Source organism: Carettochelys insculpta, chromosome 1, assembly GCF_033958435.1.
Source record: "Carettochelys insculpta isolate YL-2023 chromosome 1, ASM3395843v1, whole genome shotgun sequence".
Lineage (NCBI taxonomy): Eukaryota > Metazoa > Chordata > Testudines > Carettochelyidae > Carettochelys > Carettochelys insculpta.
The window spans coordinates 152,687,326-152,712,021 of NC_134137.1; the positions used below are offsets into that span (position 1 = coordinate 152,687,326).

Consider the following 24,696-nt stretch of genomic DNA (forward strand, 5'->3'; position numbering starts at 1 on the left):
GGAAGGTCACCAATGAATTGCAGTTTCCTAAGGAAGTCAGTGGTATCTTGAAGAAAGCTGGGGGTGCTGGTAGCATAGGGTCTGAGTAGAGAGTCCACCTATCCAGACAATGCTGTGGTGAGGGTGCCAATGCCTGAGATGATAGGGTGTCTGGGATTCCCAGGTTTATGGATCTTGAGTAATAGATAGAATAAACCTGGTTTGGGTTCAAGGGGTATGTCTTTGTAAATCTGTTCCTGTGTTTTTATAGGGAGGATCTTGAGCAGATACTGTAGTTTCTTTGTGTTCTCCTCAGTGGGATCCTGGGACAGTGGCTTGTAGAATGTGGTACTGGAGAGTTGCCTGGCAGCCTCCTTTTGGTAGTCTGTCCTATTCAGGATGACAATAGCACCACCTTTGTCAGCCTCTTGGATGACGATGTCAAGAGCTGTTTCTGAGGCTGCTGATGACGTTGCGTTCTGCACGGCTGAGGTTATGAGGTAAACGATGCTGCTTTTCCACAATTTCTGCCAGTGCGTGTCAATGGAAGCATTCTATCTATAGGGCCAGTTTGTCATTTTGACCATAGGGGGAGTGCACGAAGAATTCTTTTTCTTGTACCGTAGGTGGGAGCGTACCTGTGGGTCAGTGTGCTGTTCAGAGTATTCCTTGAGTCGCAGACAGTGAAAGTTGGCTTCCAGATCCCTGCAGAACTGTATCAAGTTTGTGGGGGTTGTGGAGCAACAAGACAGTCCTCGAGAAAGGGCAGACTCTTCTGTTGGGCTGAGTGTGTAGCTGGATATACTTACAATATTGCTGGGTGAGTTAAGGGTGACACTATTGCGGCCCCATGTGGAAAACAGGAGTTTAGACAGTTTACAGCCCTTTTTCTTCTGTAGAGAAGAGAAATGTGTATTGTAAACCTCCTGTCTTGTTTTAGTAAAGTCCAGCCATGTGGAGGTTTGTGTTGAAGGTTGTGTTTTTTTTTTTATGGGAGTCTCCAGACTTAGGAGCTCTTTTTTGATGTTTTCCTGTTTGCTGTACAGGATGCTGATCAGGTGGCTCCTCACTTTCTTAGAGAGTGTGTGGCACAATCTCTCACCATTAAGCCGGAAAGTATGTTGATTTCAGTGGGTTTTTCACCTTCAGTTCTTTTGGTATGATGTGCATCTGTTTGCATTTGGAGAGGAAGATGGTGTCTGTCTGTATCAGTTTAAGGTAAAGCCTCTCCAGAGCATCGTCAGTGATCTACAACCCATCCTGGACAATGATCCTTCCCTCTCTCAGACCTTGGGAGGCAGGCCTGTCCTTGCCCACAGACAGGCTGCCAACCTTAAACAAATTCTGACCAGCAACAGTAGACCACACCACGGTAACTCTAAACCTGGAACCAGTCCCTGCAACAACCCTTGCTGCCAACTCTGCTCACATACCTACACCAACGATATCATCACAGGACCTAACCACACCATCAGGGGCTCTTTCACCTGCACATCTACTAATATAATATATGACATCATGGGCCAATAATGCACCACTGCAATTTACAATGGCCAAACTGGACAATCTCTACATTAAAGAATAAATGGACATAAATCAGACGTCAGGATCAGTAATGTACAGAAACCTGTGGGAGAGCACTTCAGTCTCCCTGATCACTCAGTAACAGGTTTAAAAGTAGCAGTCCTACAACAAAAAAATGTCAAAAACAAACTCCAGAGAGAGACTTCAGAGCTGCAATTCGTTTGCAAATTTGACTCCATTAACCAAGGATTGAAGAGAGACTGGAAGTGGTTGGCCCATTACAAAAGCAGTTTCCGCTCTTGACGTTCACACCTCCACATTAGCAACTGACAATGGGCTACATCCTGCATGAGCGAACAGACCTTGTCAACTCTGGCCCATCCCTTGACTGAGACTCCCTCTTAAAACCCTGCTCTGAAACTCCCCCACTCATGCATCTGACAAAGTGGGTCTTTGCCCGCGAAAGCTTATGCTCCAAAATGTCTGTTAGTCTATAAGATGCCACAGGACTTCTTGTTGGTTTTGAAGATACAGACTAACTCGGCCACCCCTCTGATACTGGATTATCTGAACTTCTGATCTGCTCTGGCCCCAGTCCCAGTTAAATAAGATTAATAGGGTTCCGATGTATAAATGGGGATGAGGCAACAAACAGAGAGCGGGGATGGGCAGGGTTGTAATGGAGGGGAGGGGGCACCAAGGATATATCAGGGACATGCTGAGATGCAGTTTTTATGCAAGGCTGCTGGGATCACCTACACTAGAAATAGTGCTGGGAAGCTCTTAAAGCATCCATGACCTTGGCTCACTCATGCCTGGGACCCCAAGTGGTTCTGCACTAAGATTTTCATGCAACAAGGGCTCTGCATAGTGCTCAGAATGCCAGAGAGATAATTTAGCACTGGAGGCTCAGCACAGAAGCCCTGGGCTTCCTTCTCACCCCAGGCTGCCCATACAGCTGGGCTCCCTACTACCCAAGAGCCAAACAACCCTTCTCCCTCACCCCCAACATCACACTCCTCCTCACCTCCCAGCTCACCAGCCTCAAACACCACTTGCACTGCCCCACACGCCTACCCCTGCTCCTCTGACACACCACATACAAGGCCCCAGAGGAGCTAAGGGAGGGAATGGTTGTTCAGAGGAAACCATTAAGAAGGAGCAGAGACAGGAGCAGGGAAAGCAGAGGGGACTCAGCCAGGAGAACCCATGGGGTAGGAGGAGAAGTATGGGGGTTTGGTTTATCAGAGTGGAATGCCTGTTCTCTCTGTTTCTAGATTCTGCTGACAAATGGAGGACTTACTGCATCCTGAAATCCAAACAGCACCAGGTGAATCTGATGGATGGAAGTGCTGTCAAAGTCCAAATCCATTTTTAGCTTGGATATTGTGGATGCCATCACTCTGTGTTCGGGACAGCGTATGAAGTCCCTTAAAATCCCAATTATCTGCTTGATGTGGTTGACTGAAAGTTGCAGTTCTTCAGCATTCTGGAGCAAAGGTTTGCAATGCACTATGTCAAGACTCACAATAAAACGAAGGAAGGAAACAATAAATGCCCTGCATTTAAGAACCTGACTGTTTAGCACTGCTAATGTAACAAGTTACAGTGTCTCACACAACCACACACAAGCCTATTTGTAAGCCTTACTAAGACTGTATTCTCTGTCCTTGCCAAACCTTAAGAATCATATATACTGTTACTCCCATATTTTATTCATCAAAACAAAACCCACGGTTGTAATGACTGTCCTTGGTACTGAAACAACGCCCCAGTACAAAGTATACCATTTGTGGAGCTTCTCCTACAAGTAAGGTCATAACCTCGTGTTTCCTGGCCAGTTTCCAATTTGGATAATTACATTCTGCCTACCTACCCCTCCCTTGTGTTTCAGTGAGCCAGTAATAGTCACAGAACTCACTTCTGACACAATATACCTAAACTTCTTGAACACTATAGCTGTCAGATTGCTACTAGCAGGTCAATGTCTGACACCAGATATGGACTGGCTACAGAGCAGCCATCGCAGAAAGTGGTACAAGAGATCAGTGCTCTACAACAGTGTTTCTTAAACTTTTTGAGACTCCACAACACCAAACAATAGTTTTTTGTTTTTTGTTTTTTTGTGAAGCGCCTATTAAAAATTGTCAGACCAAAACAACAACAACAAACAATCAGCCCCAAACCAGCAACATATGCAGCAAAAACAAAATGAAGGCATTTAATCAGGTATCACAGCAGTGAAGAACACTGTATCTGGTTTTAATGATAGAAAATATAGACCATCAACGTATTTTTCCAAACTCTCGCGGCAGACCTCCACGTTGTTCCCAGAACACCAGTGTTCTCAGGAACACAGATGAAGAAAAACTGCTTTACAAGATCCTTAAATGCACTGCCACCTATAGCTGTTACGCACTCACGTAAGGAATGTCACACATACCAGAATACTAATTTAGCACTCCATTACAGAAACCTCTTCTAGTAAAAAGACAGTGAAGAAATACAAAATCAGATCGTCAGCTGTGATTAGTAGCTAGTGCCCATCAAAAGGGGTTACAGTATAAACCTAGACTGTGGAAGGGTGAGTTACTGTGAACACTAAAAAGAGAAATGCTACATATGTCTAGATTTTTAATTTTCCTCATTGAACACAAAAAGCAGCATTAAAATGATATTACCTGGGCAAGACACTCCTGCAAGTTTGAGGCAACTTTATTTTGTTCCTCTTTAAGAATTTTATAGAGAATTGCTCGGCGTTCACTGTCCTTCCTGAGCAGGAAGAGACCAGAATCTCTATCCTCAAAGGAAGGAGAAGCACTCCGGTCCTCTGAGGCAGAATTTTCGTCAGGAACACTAGACCAGAGATAAGACAAGAGGCACATAATTAAGCATTAGAAATAAAACAGCCAGGAGTGGGTAGAGAGATGTACACAGATGAGTCCATAATAATCAGTACTATTTTACTGTCACCGCAATTTTCAGAACAATCGTTAAACACTTCAGGTCATCATCTGGCATACTTTATCTAGCTCCACTGAAGTCAAGGGAACAACACCAGTTCATTTCGGCATAGCGTGGCCCTGTTTGCTGATCCAAGTCAGCCAACAACAAATAGTGAAAGTAAAATAGAATGAGCATAACAATGAATATTATTCCAATCAAATGTTGCAACAAATTTATCTGAAGGTGTCATGTTTCTGATCTGGAAACCATTTTCTTCCAAGGCTTCTTCATGTTTACTTGCAGTTACTGTTCAAGGGTCTGAACCAAATCCTGCTCAAAATCAACAGAAAGACTGCCTCTGACTCCAGTAGGCTTGGGAGATCCCATACTCCCCATGCTTTATCTGCTGTTATAAACCTGCATAATAGGTTTGATCCATCATAGGGCCGGTTCTGCTCTGGGCAGGGGGCTGGATTCCATGACCTTGTGAGGTCTCTTCCAGTCCTAGGAGTCTAGTATTCTATGATAATACTTGGAAAAATTTGGGGGGAAATCGCCATGAATACATTAAATATAATCAAATGTTTAAATGTGGCCTAACCCGTTTACTGCACCCAATGCAGCATGTATGATTACCTGCCCTGTGGGCAAGTGGCATATGTGTGATTCCGCCAAGGAGTTTGTGCTCCTCAGAGACCACGTATGTGTTGTATAAAGCCTCTTCTCAGTCCAGTACAATGCAGACGTAAGTTCTGTAACTTTCAGTCATCGCTGGCTTTAAGTCCTGTAACATTCTGTAAGCTTTGTAACAGTAGCTTTGTTTTACAGATTTAGCTTTGTTCTATATAATTATATTTTGTTTTATAAGCTTTGTTTTGTAGTGGCTGCTGGGTCTGTGTTGTGTATTATAAGTTAGAGGGCAATTGTGTATCGATACCTTGAGTCTGTAAGAAATCCTAGCTGTTAGAATGTTAGATATGTCTGATAGTTCATTTAGAAGCATGAATGTGTGTATGTGCACAATGGGTATATGACTAAGGTCTATAATGTGGTGACTAGTGCAGAGAGAGTAGATAGGAAGTGCTAGTTACATTTTCTCATAACACAAGAACTAAGATAAAATGTTTAAAACAAACAAACTGATGTATTTCTTCACACAATGCACAACTTGCGGAACTCCTTGCCAGAGGATGTTGTGAAGGCCAAGACGATAACAGGGTTCAAAAAAGAACTAGATAAATTCATGTGGGATGGTCCATCAATGGCTATTAACTAGGATGGGCAGGAATGATGTGCCTAGCCTCTGTTTGCCAGAAGCTGGGAATGTGTAACAGGGAATGGGTCACTTCATGATTGCCTGTTCTTTTCATTCTCACCGGGGCACTTGGTACTGGCCACTCTTGGAAGACAGGACACTAGGTTAGATGGACCTTTGGTCTGACCCAGTATTGTCGTTCCTATGTTATGACACTCTGGTTAAGCAATAGATTTAATTACTGAACACATCTGGCTATCCATTAGTTATATGCACAAATTGCCTTGCGTAAAATGTGATGCGGCTCTAGCTTTGCGAAGGCTAGGTCAGAAGCAATTAGAGAGCTTTACCTTAGTAAATTAGAAATGGGATGCTTCGTTGGGATATCTGAAATAGATCGCTTTGTCTTTTCAAAGAACACGTCATGCTGTACATCAGAATCTGGTGACACAGAGCCATATTCACTGCTGCTACTGCCAGCCTGCTCCCCCTGGACTGGCAGTGGGAGGGATGTACTGCGATTATAGTCTAACAAGCGAGAGCAATCAAGCAAACCACACCCATCATTAAATAAAGCATGTCACACAATTGTGTGAGAGGGCAGTGATTTGAAAACCAAACCGCAGAACTCAAACATACTGAATGCCATAAAACCCACATGTGGTAAAATACCTAAGGGGAAATCCCGTGATGTTGGTCATTGAGCATATGATGAATTTTTATCTAATTAAATTACATTGTGATCCTATGCTAGAACTAACACCAGGTGGATTCAATAACCCTGGACTCAGACCAAGATTTGCTCTCTCAGGCTACATCTACACAACAGTTCTATTTCTGTTTCTGTTTCTAGCTCTGTTCTGGTAAGGCTCTGATCTGAAGAAGTGGATCTGTCCCACAAAAGCTCATCACCTAATAAATGATTTTGTTAGTCTTTAAAGTGCTGCATGACTGCTTTTTTATTTCAAAATAAGTTGTTCCAGAAGAGCTATTCCAAAATAATGCTGCTACACACAGAAATATATTTTAAAATAGCACTTAGCTATTTTGAAATAAATTTTCTAAACACAAAAAGCTATTTCAAAATAAGCACTATCCCACGTCTTAACTTTTCAAAATAACTATTTCAAAACAGGAGCTATTCCAACGGCGATGAAGTGGAAGTGAGAAAAAATGAGTAGTTAGGTGACCATTATTGCTCTACAGATCTATTTACCAAAATACACTGAATGGCGGGTGTTTCAGATTGGGATGCTAAAAGGTCGTGCAAGTTTTTGAGACTTTAGCTACATCTACACTGGCAAAAAAGCTTCAAAATGGCCATGCAAATCTAACAATGCATGGCCATTTTGAAGATTACTAATGAGGTCCTGAAATGCATATTCAGCACCTCATTAGCATGCCACCGGCCGCGGCTCTTCAAAATTGCCACATTTCGCTCCTGCGCTGCTCGTCCATACAGGGATCCTCTTCGAAAGGACCCCATCAACTTCAAAATCCCCTTATTCCTATCTGCTGTTAGGAATAAGGGGATTTCAAAGTTGGCAGGGTCCTTTCGAAAAGGACCCCCATGTGGACGAGCCGCACGTGAGCGAAATGCGGCAATTTTGAAGAGCCACGGCCGGCGGCATGCTAAGGAGGTGCTGAATATGCATTTCAGCACCTCATTAGTAATCTTCAAAATGGCCATGCATTGTTAGATTTGCATGACCATTTCGAAGTTTTGTGACAGTGTAGACATGGCCTTTGTCTCCACCACTGCAAACTGTTTATACTTTGGAAGGGAGGATTAGGTTTAAAATCCAGGCATGGTCCTTAGGACACAGCTCATTTTCAAAGAGTTGGGAGTTTAAATTGTCAGCAAAAGAAAACAACATGGAAATATGTGGCTGTTCACAGTCCTGTGTTTAAAGTGTAGGCCCAGCTCCACTCGTCACAGTGTGAATTTGCCTGTGATCTACTCGGAAGAGCTGGAGCACCTCAAGTTGGTTACACAAGGAGACACCAGTTGCAGGGAAAGGCAAGGAAGCAAGATTGCCTGGCATAGATCCGTTCCTAACATGGGAGGAAGGCATATGCAGACCTTTCTTGTCAATGTGGGTGGGACGATGAGAACAGATGAGCTGAGGAAAAAAAGGACTTTTCAAGTTTGCATTCTGTGATCTTTGCACACGAAGTTTTCTCTTGCTGTAGTGGGGCTCTTCAGCATGTCAAAGTTCAGTCTCACTATTTATCCTGCTAACAAACTGGCCAGATTTTCAATGGAAACAGCAGTAACTGAAAAATTACAACCCTGTGTGCTAAAATATTGATACTCTGGCATTAGGTACTATCATTAGTAGTGCCACTCTCAGACAACTGCAGCAAATCCTGTAAAAAGTAAATCAAATATGGTGTCAATGAAAAAAAAAAGTCACCTATATTTCATAACAACTGTTCTTCAAGATGCATTGCTCATGTGCAGTCCATGCTAGGTGTGCACGAGCCCACATGTGCAGCCAGAGATTTCCGCTTAGCGGTACCTATAGGGCTGACTGTAGCACCCCCTTAACGTGCTGTGCTCTAGCTGCAGTATATCAGGCACTCCTGGCCCACGTCCTCTCAGTTCCTCTTTGTTGACATCTCTGACAGAGAGGCAGCAGGGCTGGTACTAGAACGGACATGAGCAACATCTTGAACAAGAGTGTAAAATATGCAGATAACCATTTTTCTTCGAGTGCCCGCTCACGTCGATTCCATTCTAAGTGACTCAGAAGAGTAACAATGGAGGTGGGCTCAGAGTTCACAGCCGTGCACAGCTTGCAACACTGTGCTGTGAAAGCCAATGTCACCTCGAGCTGGCTGGGTCAGCGCATAGTGCGATGCGAATATATGATCCAGGTGGCAGCCTGACAAATTCTTGGACTGGCACCTGCACTCGGAAGGGCAATGAAGACATCTATGCTCTAGTAGAATGAGATGTCACAGGTGCTGGTGGGGCACCTTTGCCAGTTTATAGTAGTAGCAGATGCAGGCCATGATCCAAGGTGACTCTCTGGACTGGTTTTGGGTAGCCCCTTCTTCCCGTCCATGAGAGCTACGAACAACTGCACTGACCTATGGAAGGGACACATTCTATCAGTGGAGCAGGCCCACGCCCATATGATATCTAGAGTATGCCATCTGCACACTCCTTGCCTGATCACGAGGCTTTGAGCAGAGGATCATAAGTAAAATGTCTTGACCAGTGTGCAACTGGGAAACAATATTGGGCAGAAAATCCAGGTGCAGGTGCAGCTGGAGCTGGAGTTTGTCCCTGTACAAGACAATAAAAGACAGCTCCGATGTGAGTGACCTGATCTTTGACATCTACTGGGCAGAAACTTTAGTGACCAAGGAGATCTTCCAGGAAAGAAGGAAAGAGCAAGAAGCCAAGGGTTTGAAAATACCCATGAGCTTTAATGACATCGGACTCAGGCCTCACAGCGGGACCAGGTCCTGAATACGCTAGTATAGGTGCTCTAGAGCTTTCAGGAACAGTGCCATAAGTGAATAGGTGAAGGTCAACCTGCCTTGAAGCAGAGTGCCAAACTGGCTGCCAGGCGTGCCTTGTCTGAACACAACAAAAAGCTCTAGAGCTTAAATTGCAGCAGACAGTTCAGAATTTCCTGCATTGAGGCTGCCTCGGGACGAACTGTGCTTGCGCAAGGCCCAATATGTGAAGCACTTCCAGTTGGCCACATAGGTAGCCCCAGTTCAAGGCTTCCTGCTGCCCAGCAAGACCTGTTGGTCTGCTGCAGATCACTGCCACTAACCCATACTTAGCCATGCAGCAGCCACACCATCAGGTTTGGGTGCAATGGATTGCTGTGGTTCTGGGACAGCTGATCTGGCTGGAGAAGTACCTGCAGCAGGTCAGCTGCTGAAAGGCTCAGTGGCACGCTGAACTAACGTTGGTGACGCCACGTCAGGGCTATGAGGATGACAGGCATTCTGTCTAGTATTACCTTTAGCATAACCCTGTGGATCAGAGGCACCAGCAGAAATGTATACACCAGGGCTCCCCACCACAGTACCAGGAAGTGGTCATGAAGATTCTAGAAAATGTGATGCATCCCCTGCTGTCTGTGGAGTTCCCCACCTTGGAAGCTGAGACTGACCACCTCCGGAGGAAGTGACCCGTTGGGGTAAGAGGAGAAGGTCCTGTTGAGGTAATCTGCCTGGGTATTCTTGGTTCCAGATGGGTGGGTGGCTACCAGGTGGATGGCATGCCTCACACAAAATCTCCAACAAGGGGCTGAAGACCTGGTGCTGCCAGGGTAGTTTATGTTCTATTAATCAATTTACTTCTCTCCTATTTGAATTAACAATCCATTAGATTTTAATAATGAAAGAAGTGGCAGCAGCATGATTATTGGGCAAGATCAGAGTTATAGCTGTGTGGCTGATCTCTCTGAGATCAGAGGAACCCCTTGTTTGAAGCAACTGGTTTTCAACAACCACTCATCACAAAATCTCATGTCGGAGGGGTAGAATAAAAGCTGGAGTGGCTAATATGACTGCACTTCTGACTCCTTGTTCGCCAGTGCGGTGAGACAGAACTTTGCGTATATTCCTGGCTTGGTAAATCTAACAACAGATGAAGAACAGTCTGGGGTGAGTTTCCCCCTGTTTCTCAGCAGTGTGTCCTCAGTCTTGTGTCCTATGCACCACAGATGCACAGTGACAGGATGAAAGCTTGAAAATCCTCTCCAATATGTACAAATTGAACATAAAACATCAAAATGTATTGCCAGGATTTTCAAAAATGATTAGTGACTTTGGGTATCTTAAAATTTGGGTCCCAACCTTCGCACATTTGAAAAGAGACCTGATTTTCAGAAGGTGCCGAGCACCTACCCTGTGAAAATCTGACATCTTTGAGGTGAATCTTGGTGAGCACCCAAAAATTTAAGAAACTTAGGAAAATCTTGGCAGAATGAGCTTTCCTCTTTCCATGAAAAGCGGTTCATTCCCTGGGCTAATGGGAAGATTGCAACAAGACAAAAGAAGTTATACATGTCAACCACAAGGTACCTTTTACAGTTTAGTACCAGTTGATTTCTTGGTATGTTCAAGATCCTAAATAAAAGAGGAATTGGCTAATGATTCAGATCTTCTTATGTAACACTTACGAATGCAGATGTGAGTTGGCTGATAAGTCCTTACCTAAAGGCTTGAATGCAATTCGGTTTTTCTTGCCCTTGTTGAACTGCTTTAAGAAGGGGTCTTTGAGTAAATCAGATGCTGTGACACGCTTATTCGGATCAGGTTCAAAGCAGAGCAAAATAAAGACCTTTGCTTCAGCGGATAGAGATTCTGGGACTTCAGGATGAATTTTAAACATCCCAACCTGTAAATAAAATATGGATACAAAATTATGTGGCCTCCAACGAACAGCCACACGAAGGCCATTAGAAGCTCCTGGCTTGACATATATTGGCATAGCTCCAATAACTGCGAGTGGAGAGTCTGACAGCTGCAATGAAGAAGTCCACTGAAGTCAGTTGAGCATCAGTGAGGCTCTGTTTACACCAGCTGGGGGTCTGGGTGTATATCTACTGCAAATGTTGGCACCTTCAGACGTGTACCCCTAACTGGTTACACTGGCTCAACTCAAACACTGAGACATGGACAGATCCAACTATCTCCACTGCAAATGCTCCAGACTTTATTCTCCTTCCTAGCTGCCATGCCTTTCTGTTCTCTAGCACAGCCAGTGCTACCCCTCCCCAGACACTTCTCTCCACGTATCAAAACCAGCTTCCAGCCATAATGCTGATTCCCTTCATACCCCATTCCCTCTGTCTGGCGCCCAGACCTGTCCTGCTTTGCAGGTGTCAAACTACCCAGTACCCATTCTCAGGCACAAGCACCAACACCCAGCCCCTGCCTGCAGCCAGATGCACTCATGATCCCCAAAGTTAAGACCCCATGTCAGCTAAGAATCTTCCCAGACGGCCACCTGGAAATTGTACAACCAATGTAATTCCATGTGATAATGTGATTAGACAGATATTTATTTCAAAACATCACTGTACAGTATTTCAATATTGCCTCTGGTGTGAGCTATCGATTTTTAATCCCAGTGCTGATTTTCCACAGCCATTTTTGGGCATGTCTACAACACACACAAAACAAACAACCCACAGCTGTGACTCTCAGGCAGAGCTAATAAAAAGCCTTGTGGACATTCAGGTGAGGGCTGGATCACAAGCTTAGGCACCAACTCCTTCCCCAGGCCCGAAGCACAGGGACCAGCCTGAGTCTGAATGTCCATACTATTATCTTTCGCCCCATCGCTGGGAACCGTGTAGCTGACCTGAGTTCTGACATTCCTTGTGGCAGTGGCAGCCGGGGAGGGAGTTCTTTGCCCCACAGGTGTACCCTTTAGGACAGAGCTGTACCATACATTCAGCATGTACAGTACAAATCTGGCAGAATTATTGTCTTCAGCCTTGATATATTTATGTAAAATAGACTCTGAAAAACAAGCAGCAGAGGCCTGAAAATTATGCTGGCCACAAGGCAGATAGTAGCTAAGTGATGAAGCAAGTGGCAGCAGCTTGCTGAAATAAAGACTTGTCTAAATAATCACACTGGATAACTGTATTAACACACAAGCATTATTACACATTTACAATAGAAGTTTAGCTTTGTCGGAACCAGTAAAGCTTGCCCACAATGCAGGCTGAAGCCACAATGCTCAGCAATGGAGTCTGTATTTGAATTGTAGTGCAGAGTATAAAATATCAATGCATTAGGCACTCCCAAACTCTGTCTTCATGCATATCGAAAGCTATGATTTTAAAAACTAGACCTAATATTTCCTGTGCACAGCATAAGATTCCGGGCTGCAAATTCATTGGCACAAACTTCTCCTAAGTTCTGCTACTACGATGTGACCAGCACGCCATCTGGTCCCTCTGCACTTCAGTTAACCTGTCAGAGGGACCATCTCCATTCGATCTGTAAAGCACCATACACACCAAATACAGTGCTCTGCTAATCAAACAGCTATTGTCTCTCAGTGCCAGCCTGGTATAATGTACCAGGCAGCACATATGGCAGAAGAAACCAGCCCTTGGAGGCATTTCTCTCCAGTGCTTAGTTAATGGATCCTCACACTGCAGGGCTCTTCTTGACCTGTCAATCCATGGCATTGGCTCTCTCCTGCTCCATGCATGCAAGGAAAGGGTTCTCATAATGCAGTTTCCTCTGGGACAGTGAAAAAGCAGAAGCATTATGACACAGATGACACCAAAATATATCACCGTTCAGTGCAGTCTGGGAGCTTTAGTGCAAGTCTGAGTGCATCTCCCCAAATCATTCAGCCAACCTTAGTCAAACTCTCCTAGAGGTACAGGAAGTTTTGTCAATGTTGTTTTACAGCCAGCTGCTCCCCTGTCTCCAAGGCCTTATGTTTTCCATGGCACTACGGAACCAAAGTTGACAGCAAGCACCCCTACATTCTGTAGCAAAGTTAGTTTATTATATCTCTGTGAAATACCCTTTATTGCCATCCCTATGCACACACAACTATGGCTCATAGTTGAAAATACTCCAGATTGTACAACTGAGCAATGATGGATGTTTTCACCGTGTTTTTTGGATGGCTCAACTCTATAGGCCTTAGCAGTTATAATGCTCCATGGGCAGTTTGCTTGGAGCCCTCTTCCTCTGCTCTGTCACACCCAAGTAGGAAGGGAGCTCATAGTCAGTTTCAGTCGTTTGTCTTTTCAGCTATCCAGGCCTCAGGTACTTGCTGCTCTCGCCCCGCCTCTCTTAGGCCTCCTACCTATTCTGTCTGTGCTACCAGCTTCCTGGCTGTAACTTGGAGTCTGGCCCCCTTCCTCACTGGTTCTATAGAACATAGAGGAGAACATGCACCAATTGGTTCATTCCCCCTTTGGGGAAAGGCGCCAAGCAAGACATAACTGCAGGCAGGTCCCAGTATGGAGGGAGACTAAAAAGCAAAAACATTGCATGTGTAGCTACAATAAAATATTGTAACGCATTATTAAAATGCTGAGTTATGTGGTATTCTTTGAAAAATATCAAGTTCCATGGCCAGAGCATAATGGTTTACACAGAGCCCTAAGTGAGATGAAAGGGAGACAGCTTACATCGGCCACAGTCATAGTTTCAGACTCTTAGCTGACTCAGGCAGCGAGTAGTTTGCATTCACTGCATTTTTTCAAGGTTGTGATCACAATCAGGAGGGCAAGAAAGTCAGCCTTAAAAAATAAAGCAACATCAAACACTAATTTAAACATTGCAAGTGAGAGGTGGTTCAGGAACAGGTTTGCAGCATAACTAAATTGGGTGGAAATGCCACAATTGTAGAATCAGGGAACACACAAGGCCCCGCTTGTCTCCCTCCCTAGTCATCCTGAGAACTTGTGCAGGGCCCACCAGGGCATTCAGGACTTTGATCCACAGTTTAATAACAGCTCAGGAGCATATCTTAAAGGAAAGATACCTTTCATGTCCCATGCAGAGAAGAACGGCTTTACAAAAAGGGCCAGACGCTAAAAAAAGGCATCTGCTGACAAACAGATCACAATGGAAATTGACTGTGACATGGAAATAACTTGTGCTTTTCATGGATCTGAGAAGTTAATAAATCAGACTACATAACCAAAAGATTATAATAAATTCCTCCCTCTTCCATTTCTTTTCCTTTTGAGTTCAGTGGGACTGGCTGTGCTTAAAATGATGCATGTGCTGAAGTGCTTTGCTGGACTGCAGTCTAATTTACTGGGTCTAATGGCTGGTATTTGATTTTATTATGACAGTTCTCGATAGCTTCAACACTATTTGCACAGTGAGCTTTACCAGAAGATCACAAACCACTTCATAAATGTTAACTAATTAAGCCATGTTATGCCAGGTTAGGGGGATGATGTTTTCCTTACTACACAGGTGACTTTAAGTGTCTTGTTCAAGAACACAGCAAGTCAGTAGCAGAGCCAGGAAGAGATTTCTGCCTCTCAGCTTCCGTATCTTACTATGAGATCATAAACATCTCATCATGTGCCATAATTGGTGCTCAGAACACAAAATGAACAAAAATAAATCTGATGTTATAAAAATAAGTTTACTTTAGAAGTTAGCTAAAAGAACTCTGACCAGGCCTATAGCACTGTCCATGTATACATTACTTTATAAAATGGAGAAAGATGTATCCCTAGTCCAAAGTCTCTGAAATCTAAGGAAATAAGGGGTAGTGTGCCCCCAACTCTCATGGAAACTACTGGGAGCTGAAAGTGCTCAGTGTATTTCAGGAGACACTATGCACCTAACAAGATGGGAGTATTAGAAAGACAGGCTAGACAGCTTTTCAGGAAGGGAAGCTTTTAAGGACAGATTTAAAGCAGCGGAGGGGACATTTGTCACATAATTGTCTCACTCTCTGAAGTGCCAAGAAAGCAGGTATATAGTGAAGAGCAGTGAAGGGAGATGCTGACAGGATTGAAGGAACACAGGGAATGAGAGGTTTGGTCAAAACCAGCAATTTTTAGAAATCCTAATTTTGTAGCACACTGTGCGCTGACCTATTTTTTTTTGCCCAATGGAAATGGCACCTCTCGGACTGTGGCATCTTGAAGCATTTGCATGCATACAGCAATCACAGTTTGGACCTTGATCTTATACACAGTAACTTTTCTAACAGGTAATTGCATTGCCAATGTAGAATAAATTGATCAGAATATTTAACTTGTAAATATTATTTATACAAAAATGTACTTAGCCGGCATTGTGTCAAGTCAAACGTGCCACCCAGGAAATAAAATGATTCTTACTTTAAACATAGCTGCTTGCGGCTCCCCGAGCTCATGAAATGGAGGTTTTCCTGTTGCCATTTCAATGATGGTACAACCCAGTGACCAGATATCAGCTGGTGCCCCATATCCCCGAGGCCCCTTATCTATAATCTCTGGAGCCATATACTGCAAAGTGCCTGAATCGAGACAAAAAAGGGAAGAACACGCAAGTCAAATATTTGCTTTTCTTATCAAACAAACATACTGCACCATTATCATTAAATCCTTTGCAGGCTGTCACTTCAAAGGCAGCTGATGGGCAACTCAAACTCTACCACCAACACTGCCTGGTAAGGTTTTATCTTCCCATGTCTTTTCTATACAACTTCTTCTTCCCCTCACATGGAGGGATTCAGATGGGAGAAAATCTATTTATGGTACAATGTGAAAGCTCTCCCATGCCTTATTTAAGCTAAGCCTACCTCCAACTCTACAAACAACAAGCTAGGAAGATACGAGAATAAAAAGTGCCACAGAAAGCAGCAAATGAGTTGACAGGTTCTTTTAGAGCAAGTAGGCAGCAAGGGGGAACACAGAGTAGGTGAATGCCAGCAATAACTAAGCGAATTAGTCCAGCAAGAGAGGGCCCGGCCTGGTAGCAGAGGTTCAGGAGCTGAATGAGGGTTCGTGAAGAGGGAGTGAAATGGAAAGAGGGAGGGCTAGAGAGAAGCAATTTGGACAAGAAATTAGGCAGAACAACAAAAAGTGTCCTAGATTATAAGCAAAGTATTGGGGTGGAGTAAGAGAAACCAAAAGTAACAGCCCTGTGCAGGCAAGTGGCAGAGCTATGTGACAACAGGGTGACTACCTGGGTAAAATTGCGAATGATACATCTTCTGGGATTCCTGTTCCTTTTGAAAACACCAGTGATTGTAACCCTCCCTGTGACCTTTGGTCTGTATTGTAATCTCCATAGTAGAGTCAGACATTCAGGTGCTGATGAAACCATGACACAGGGGGTCTCTCTTGGCTTGTGGGAGGGGGCAGGACACCTCGAAGAGGCTAATAATGAGAAAGCCCTCAAGGACCACTAACGATGAATGTCTTTGCTGCTGGAGCAATGGGTTTTCTTCTAGCTGCACCAGCGATTCTGAACGGGCTTCTTACACTAAAACCTGCCTGGGAGAGCAGGGCTGTTCTGAGCGGGAGAAGGGGGGGCTATGGGGCAATCCCCTTGCCCCAGTACCCCAGGCGCTGGGCCCCAGGCAACTGCCCCGCAGCACAGGCCCTACCCCTTCCCCCACTCCAGCCCCACCCTGCCTCCTTGCCTGGGGCAGGGTGTGGATGGCAGGGACAGGCAGACAGCAGCAACAGCACCTGTAGTCACCTCCTCTCCTCTCCTCCCCTTCCCCCACTCACCCACCAGCAGAAGCCTGATCTCCTCTGCCACAGCCTCCCGGCCTGCTGAGCCCTGCCTCCCTGTGGGCAGCTGGGAGCGGAGGCCAGGTGAGTGAGCGCAGAGGGTAGGGACTGGGGAGGTGAGACTCTGCTGCTCCCTGCCCCAAGTAATCATCCCCCTTCTCCTCCACAGGACAGTTGAAGTGGCCGCTGCCGGGCCCCCAAAAGCAGGGGGCCTGGGGTGGCCACCCCACCTCATCCTACGGATGGGATGGCTCTGTGGTAGCACATGCAATTTCTCTGCCTGACCATCTGACTAAAGAGAAGAGACTTCTACTCGGAGGCTGCTTCTCTGAACAAAGGGACCATCCAACACTGAAAGCCAGAAGACTCACCTGGAGAGAGGAAGGGAACAAAGAAGGAAGGTGACTGGAGGGGAGTGGGTGGGGAGGGAAATCTCTTCTCTTGGTAGAAAATGCTGACCAGAACCAGAGCTCTCAGATGGACTGAGTTCAGACCAGGAAGTTGTCTTCAGTGTTTTGTTGTTTTCCATGGATCTGTAACTCAGTTGTGCTTTGTTGAGAGTAAATGTAATTGTGGTTAAGACAGTCCCTTCTAAACCTGTATTAATTACTTCATTGACACATTGTCCCTAAAGGGATTAACTAGGAAATCAGAGCTCCCACGGCTAGGTGATCTTTGGGGAAGCTGATGTAACCAACTGGGTCCTTGGAAGGACTGTGATGATGGTTCCCGGGTCTACACAACTAACTGAAAGGTCCTGCTGCCCAGGGAGCGTCAGACTCAGCTTTTGCATGTGAGACCCAGAGTTAGGAAAATGTGACCAGTCCCTATTAAGACCCAGGTACTTACAAACACATGTGATTCAGCAGTTGGATCCAATCACAGGGAAGAGAGTTGCATCTGAGGGGTGTGTGTGTGTGTGTGAGAAATGGGGGAGACAGGAAACAGGCTGAAACGTGTGTTTGACATTCCATGATTACTGATGAGAAGACATAGTTCCATACACTTTATAGAAAGCTTTTGTTATATATAAATTAATATAACAAAATATAACAAGATATAAATTAATGCAAAGAAAAAAATTTTTTTAGGGTGGGAAGGGTTCTTTTTTTTTTTTTTTTTTTTGCCATTATGGAAGAATGCCACTTTCCATTCCCAGTTATGAACCAGAGTATAAACACATTCTCATTGCTTCAAGGAAAAAGAAGTCTGAAAGCTATTCTTCCCTAACTTCGTAAGTATAGCAAACTACTCAAGAAGAAATAAACTAAGGAAACAGAACCTAGCGAGGGCTCTCAGTAACTTAAAATCATCAAAAGTAATTGAGTAAGAAATAGACTTAAAAGACTTATAATATTACATTATGAACACACATTGTGAAGAAATATATGAACTCTAATGAAAGAGTAACATACATATTACACAGTTTCCTCTGGGGTATAAGAGACGCTAATAACAAAGTGAAAAGGCCATGCCTGGAATGTTAACTAATGTAAAATTCATTTATTAAGAAATAGCTTTACCTTGTATTATCAGTATAATTTAAAAAAAAAAAAAAAGGCATTAGCAACTTATTTACCACACCTACCTCAGTGCACTTCGTAAAACATGCATATTCCAGGAAGTGACACTTGAAGATCAGTTTGTTTATAGGAGGAAAACAAACTAAACTCTTATAAACATAGTAGTCTAGTAAGGCCACTAAAAACAAATGCCTAAACACCACTTTTTGGAGTTGTGCTATTGGCAGGAGCAGTCAGAAGGAAAATAACAACATAGTATGAAAAGTGAGATAAACCTAAAACCTAGGGAAATGTAAATCAAATTTTTAGAAGTCACAACATTTTTAAATGAAAAGGTTTACCTTCCCTAAAGATATTCAATTTTATATGTTGATTGCAAAGGTTGAAGTGTTTTAGTAAGAAATGAAGTATAAAATTGCTTCATTATAAAATGCTGTTTGCATATGGATTTTTTGATTTTAAATAGAACTTAGCTTTTGCATTTTATTGCTGATTTATGTTATCATAAAATTGGAAAGCAATCATTTCCCATATAACACAACAAAAATGGCTATTCTTGGAATACTGAACTGCAGTGCTTAAACTTACAAGTGTTTACAACTCTACATGTTAACAAAATGAGGCCCTGATCTTGCAATCTCATCTGCATGCCTGCAATCGCATCTGCATGTCCCATGGCCATCAACCTGTTTGTGCAAATCTGTTTACAAGACCAAGATTAAAGATTGTGATAAATTATTGAAACAAACATTGAAGAAAGAGGTAAAACTTCTTTGTTTCGGTCTTCACCAAGAAGTCTGAGGAGGGAATGCTAAACATAGTGAATGCTAGGGGAAAAGAGGTAGGTTTAGAAGATAAGATAAAAAAAATAAGTTAAAAATCACTTAGAAAAGTTAGATGTCTGCAAGTCACCAGGGCCTGATGAAATGCGTCCTAGAATACTCAAGGAGCTGATACAGGAGGAATCTGAACCTTTAGCTGTCCTTTTTGGAAAATCATGGGAGACAGAAGAGATTCCAGAAGACTGGAAGAAGGCAAATATAGTGCCCATCTATAAAAATGGGAATCAGAACAAAGCAGGAAACTACAAACTGTTCAGTTTAACTTCTGTGCCAGGAAAGATAATGGAACAAGTAATTAAGGAAATCCTCTGCAAACACTTAAAAGGTAGGAGGTGATAGGGAACAGCCAGCATGGATATGTAAAGAATAAATCATGTCAAACCAATCTGATAGCTTTCTTTGATAGGATAATGAGCCTAGTGGATAAGGGAGAAGCAGTGGATATGGTGTACCTAAGACTTCAGTGAAGCATTTGATAACGGTCTTGCATGATATTCTTATCAATAAACTAGGCAAATACAACTTAGATGGGGCTACTATAAAGGTAGATGTAAAACTGACTGAATAACCATACTCAGAGAGTAGTTATTAATGGTTCTCAATCCTGCTGGAAAGGTATAACAAGTGGGGTTCCACAGGGGCCTGTTTTGGGACCGGTTCTCTTCAATATCTTCATCAACGATTTAGATATTGGCATAGAAAGTATGCTTATTAAGTTTGCAGATGATACCATGCTAGGAGGGGTTGCAACTGCTTTGGAAGATAGGGTCAAAATTTAAAATGATCTGGACAAATTGGAGAAATGGTCTGAGGTAAACAGGATGAAGTTAATAAAGACAAATGCAAAGTGCTCTACTTAGGAAGGAACAATAAGTTTCACACATACAGAATGGGAAGCGACTGTCTAGGAAGGAGTATGGCAGAAAGGGATCTAGGGGTTATAGTGGACCACAAGCTAAATATGAGTCAACAGTGTGATGCTGTTGCAAAAAAACCAGACACGATTCTGGGATGCACTAACAGGTGTGTTGTGAACAAGACATGAGAAATCATTCTTCCACTCTACTCTGCGCTGGTTAGGCCTCAGTTGGAGTACTGTGTCCAGTTCTGGGCACCGCAGTTCAAGAAAGATGTGGAGAAATTGGAAAGGGTCCAGAAAAGAGCGACAAGAATGATCAAAGGTCTAGAGAATGTGACCTATGAAGAAAGGCTGAAAGAATTGGGCTTGTTTAGTTTGGAAAAAAGAAGATTGAGGGGGGACACGATCGCGGTTCTCACGTATCTAAAAGGGTGTTCTAAGGAGGAGGGAGAAAACTTGTTCTTCTTGGCCTCTGAGGATAGAACAAGAAGCAATGGGCTTAAACTGCAGCAAGGGAGGTTTAGGCTGGGCATTAAGAAAAAGTTCCTAACTGTCAGGATGGTCAAACACTGGAATAAATTGCTTAGGGAAGTTGTGGAATCTCCATCTCTGGAGATATTTAAGAGCAGGTTAGATAAATGACTATCAGGAATGGTCCAGACAGTACTTGGTCCTGCCATGAGGGCAGGGGGCTGGACTCAATGACCTCTCAAGGTCACTTCCAGTCCTAGTATTCTATGATTCTGTGATTGTCACTCAGTCGGAAAGAGCGAAGCTCTATCTGCTACTGAGACTGGTAGAGAAGGAACTGAGGGGCCCGCATCACACGTACCCCAGATAGCATGAGGAAGTGCTATTGCACATGTGCAGTGCAGGAAACCATGGCTATGGAACTATCTGAAAAGGATTTAAAACAAAAAAAGACTTGGCAGTTAAATCCTCAAGTTAGGAGGAAAAAGACAACCTTGAAAAAAATGAGAGGCCAGTGTGTTTCAGTAGTGATGAGATGGCATATGAGGATGGAAAAGGGAGACCATAAGAAAGGTTGCAACAGCTTAAAGTATAAAAGCATGTTATGAGCTAAATAACTAATTAGGAGGATACAAGGAAAGGAAGATCACGTATAGACTTGCCAAGTCAGGACAGAAAATGATGAGGGAAGTATGTTTGCTTACATTAGAAATCAATATGGTATTTGCAAATAAACAGTGAATTACTCAACAAAGTGTTTATTTTGAAAGCATGATGAGTGAGGAGAACGCAATGGTGGAATTAAAAATACATAAACTAAACTGGGATATGACAGACTGCATACCAGAGGAGGAGGTTGCAGATGCACTTAGCGAAATGAAAAAAAGAGAAAGACTCAGGGCCAGAAGTAGTATTGACAGGTGCAGCGAGCGCACAAGGAAAGGAGACATCAAGTCCTTACCGGCTTGTTCAATAATATTTGTAATAAAGAAAAACACCAGATGAATAGTGTACAAGGTTTGAGGTGCTTATTTTGAAATATAAAGGAGATATTACACCGTGTACTGATTATAGTCCATTCAGGCTGAGCAGCTATTTTGGGATATTGTGGTATCCTGAAATGGTGCCTGCTGTGTAGGCATAGCCTACGAGAAAGACTTTAAATTAGCTTGAATCTCTTACTCTCACAGGACCAGCTCACTCTGAGCCTAAGTCAGTTCAGAAATATACATCCAGATTATTCAAATAAATTTCTGAATATGTTGAATAGTATCAATCCTCACACAGATTCCTAGAGGTAAATATTATATCTCTCTCCAGTGTGAAAAATGACCATTTATTCCTACTCTTGTTTTCTTGCCTTTTAACTAGTTACTGATCCATGAGAGGACCTTCTTTCTTATCCCTTTCTTAAAGAGCCTTTCTTTCTTATTTACTTTCTTAAAGAGCCTTTTCTGAGGCTTTATGGCAGTCCAAGCACACTATATCCACTGGATCACCCTTATCCACATTTGTTGACCCTCAAAGCAATCTAATAAAATTGGTGAAGCATGATTTTTCTCAGCAAAAGCAGTGCTGAAATCTTCTCCAACAAATTGTATTCATCCAAATTTCTGATAATTCTGTTCTTTATGGTAGTTCCAAGCAATATTCCTGCCTCTGGATCCTTTCTTAATAATTGGCATCACATTAGCTATTTTTTCAGTCATCTGGTATTAAAGTTGATTTATGCGACAGGTTATATTCCAAAGTTTTTAGTTCTACAAGTTCATATTTGAGTTCTATCAGAACTCTTGGGTGAATACTAGCTGGTCCAGTAACTCATCATTGTTTAATTCATCAATTTAACAAGGTTTCAGACTTCCAACTGTAAACTCTTTCAGGCACAGAGCCACATCTCTCTCCCTTAAGCCTATGGGGTTAGGCTTGCAGTCCCTCTGAATTTCACTGTGATTTCCTGTCACACCTGTCATTAACCTTCCTCCAAGGGCTACAACAGTGTCTACAAATTACCAACCAGTCTTCAGAAAGCAAAATGCATTTATCTTTAAGGTAACAGTATTACACAGAAAATAGATAAAAGTCAACAAAAGCTCCTGTACGGCTGCGTCTACACGTGCACGCTACTTCGAAGTAGCGGCACCAACTTCGAAATAGCGCCCGTCGCGTCTACACGCGTCAGGCGCTATTTCGAAGTTAACTTCGACGTTAGGCGGCGAGACGTCGAAGTCGCTAACCTCATGAGGAGATAGGAATAGCGCCCTACTTCGACGTTCAACGTCGAAGTAGGGACCGTGTAGACGATCCGCGTCCCGCAACGTCGAAATTGCCGGGTCCTCCATGGCAGCCATCAGCTGAGGGGTTGAGAGATGCTCTCTCTCCAGCCCCTGCGGGGCTCTATGGTCACTGTGGGCAGCAGCCCTTAGCCCAGGGCTTCTGGCTGCTTCTGCGGCAGCTGGGGATCTATGCTGCAGGCACAGGGTCTGCAACCAGTTGTCAGCTCTGTGGATCTTGTGTTGTTTAGTGCAACTGTGTCTGGGAGGGGCCCTTTAAGGGAGTGGCTGGCTGTTGAGTCCACCCTGTGACCCTGTCTGCAGCTGTGCCTGGCATCCCTATTTCGATGTGTGCTACTTTGACGTGTAGACGTTCCCTCGCTGCGCCTATTTCGATGTTGGGCTGAGCAACGTCGAAGTTGAACATCGATGTTGCCGGCCCTGGAGGACATGTAGACGTTATTCATCGAAATAGACTATTTCGATGTTGGCTGCACGTGTAGACGTAGCCTACATGTGCTAAAACTCACCAGAGGTCAACCCCCAGTCTTATGGGGTCCTAGACAGTCAAAATCATCCCAATCCTTTCCAAAGGTTGGGGAAAAGGTCCTGTCCATTTGCCAAATCAGAAAAGACTCAACTCAGCCTTGTTATACCATAAGCCCTTTCTTTGTCTGTTGGCATCTGGAAAATTTATCCTGAGATAATCTATGTAAGCCTCTGTGGGGAAGTACCTCTCCGGATAGGCTTACCACCTAAGTGAGCCCTCATTGATTTGGCTCCTGGAGGAGCTGTGGCAACTCTCCCCTTCCCCAGAGTTGCACAGTGGCCCACAGTGATAACATAAGCTATTCATAAACCTAATGCCATATGGCCCCAAAGATAACGAATGCAGTTGAAATATCTAAACTGATAACCACTTTTCCTTTCAAGTACTTTATTTTTTACATGAAACAGTACTTCTCTTTATTGAAGGAGAAATTAGAGCTCTGGAAATATCTAACAATATCTAACCAAAATAGTAAATTTTGATTAAAATCGCTCCTTTTGATCTGGGAATGCACACTTCTGAGACATGGTCTTCATGTTGAATACTTTCATTTGAGAAGTTAATTACAAAATAGATACCAACTGGTTGACCCACTGTTTGTTATGGTCAATAAAAAAAGAGCTCACATTGTTTAGAAATACAAGGCTGTTTGCTTTTAGCCAGATACTTATTTGCGTAAAGAAAAAAACTCTTACACAATAAAGGAAGTAAAAGCTTGCAAAGTCAAGGGGGAAGGAAAACTTGCCATATAACAAAGAAGCTATAGATATGAAAAGGAAAACATGCTTATGTAATTTCTCAATCCTTTGCTCAGTATAAAGAGCGAAAAACTGGAAGCATAATGTTTTCAGATCCCTAGAATTATCATCTGTTTTCTAAATATCACAGTACAGATAATATACTGGCTTTCAGAACAGCAGTAATCCTTTGGAGCTAGGAAAAAGTTATACAGACATGGTGATTGGTCATAGATGGTGGAGACGGAAAACTGCCTCCAGCTTCTCAAGCGTGTACTCATTCAGAAGGACAGAAAAGCTTTTTCACAATCTCACGCTGCTGACAGTTATGCAATTCCTCCAGTTTTCTTACAAAGGATGATATACATAAAATTATGTAGGCCTGACTGCAGCTTACATTTTAAGTATTTGTCATTGGCACAACCAGTGTCCCCTCTGAATTTTTTCTATCCAGGGCTGGAATAAATTTTGTTATGTGCACCAGCAATAAAAATCACAGGCTGCCAGCTGCCTGCACTCTGCTAATCAGC

At 43.4% G+C, this 24,696-nt stretch overlaps 1 protein-coding gene across 5 annotated transcripts in view; it reads right to left on the reverse strand.

The window, feature by feature from the left end:
• MAP3K15 (mitogen-activated protein kinase kinase kinase 15) overlaps positions 1-24,696 on the reverse strand; it is a 156,476-nt gene that overhangs the window by 17,124 nt on the left and 114,656 nt on the right. For all 5 annotated transcript variants that reach the window (XM_074993985.1, XM_074993986.1, XM_074993981.1 and 2 more), the window contains 5 exons: positions 15,529-15,686; positions 10,892-11,075; positions 6,055-6,232; positions 4,185-4,359; positions 2,807-2,992 (listed from right to left, as the gene is read on the reverse strand). In XM_074993985.1, coding sequence (XP_074850086.1) covers positions 2,807-2,992; positions 4,185-4,359; positions 6,055-6,232; positions 10,892-11,075; positions 15,529-15,686 — 881 coding nt within the window. The remainder of the gene's footprint in view (positions 1-2,806; positions 2,993-4,184; positions 4,360-6,054; positions 6,233-10,891; positions 11,076-15,528; positions 15,687-24,696) is intronic.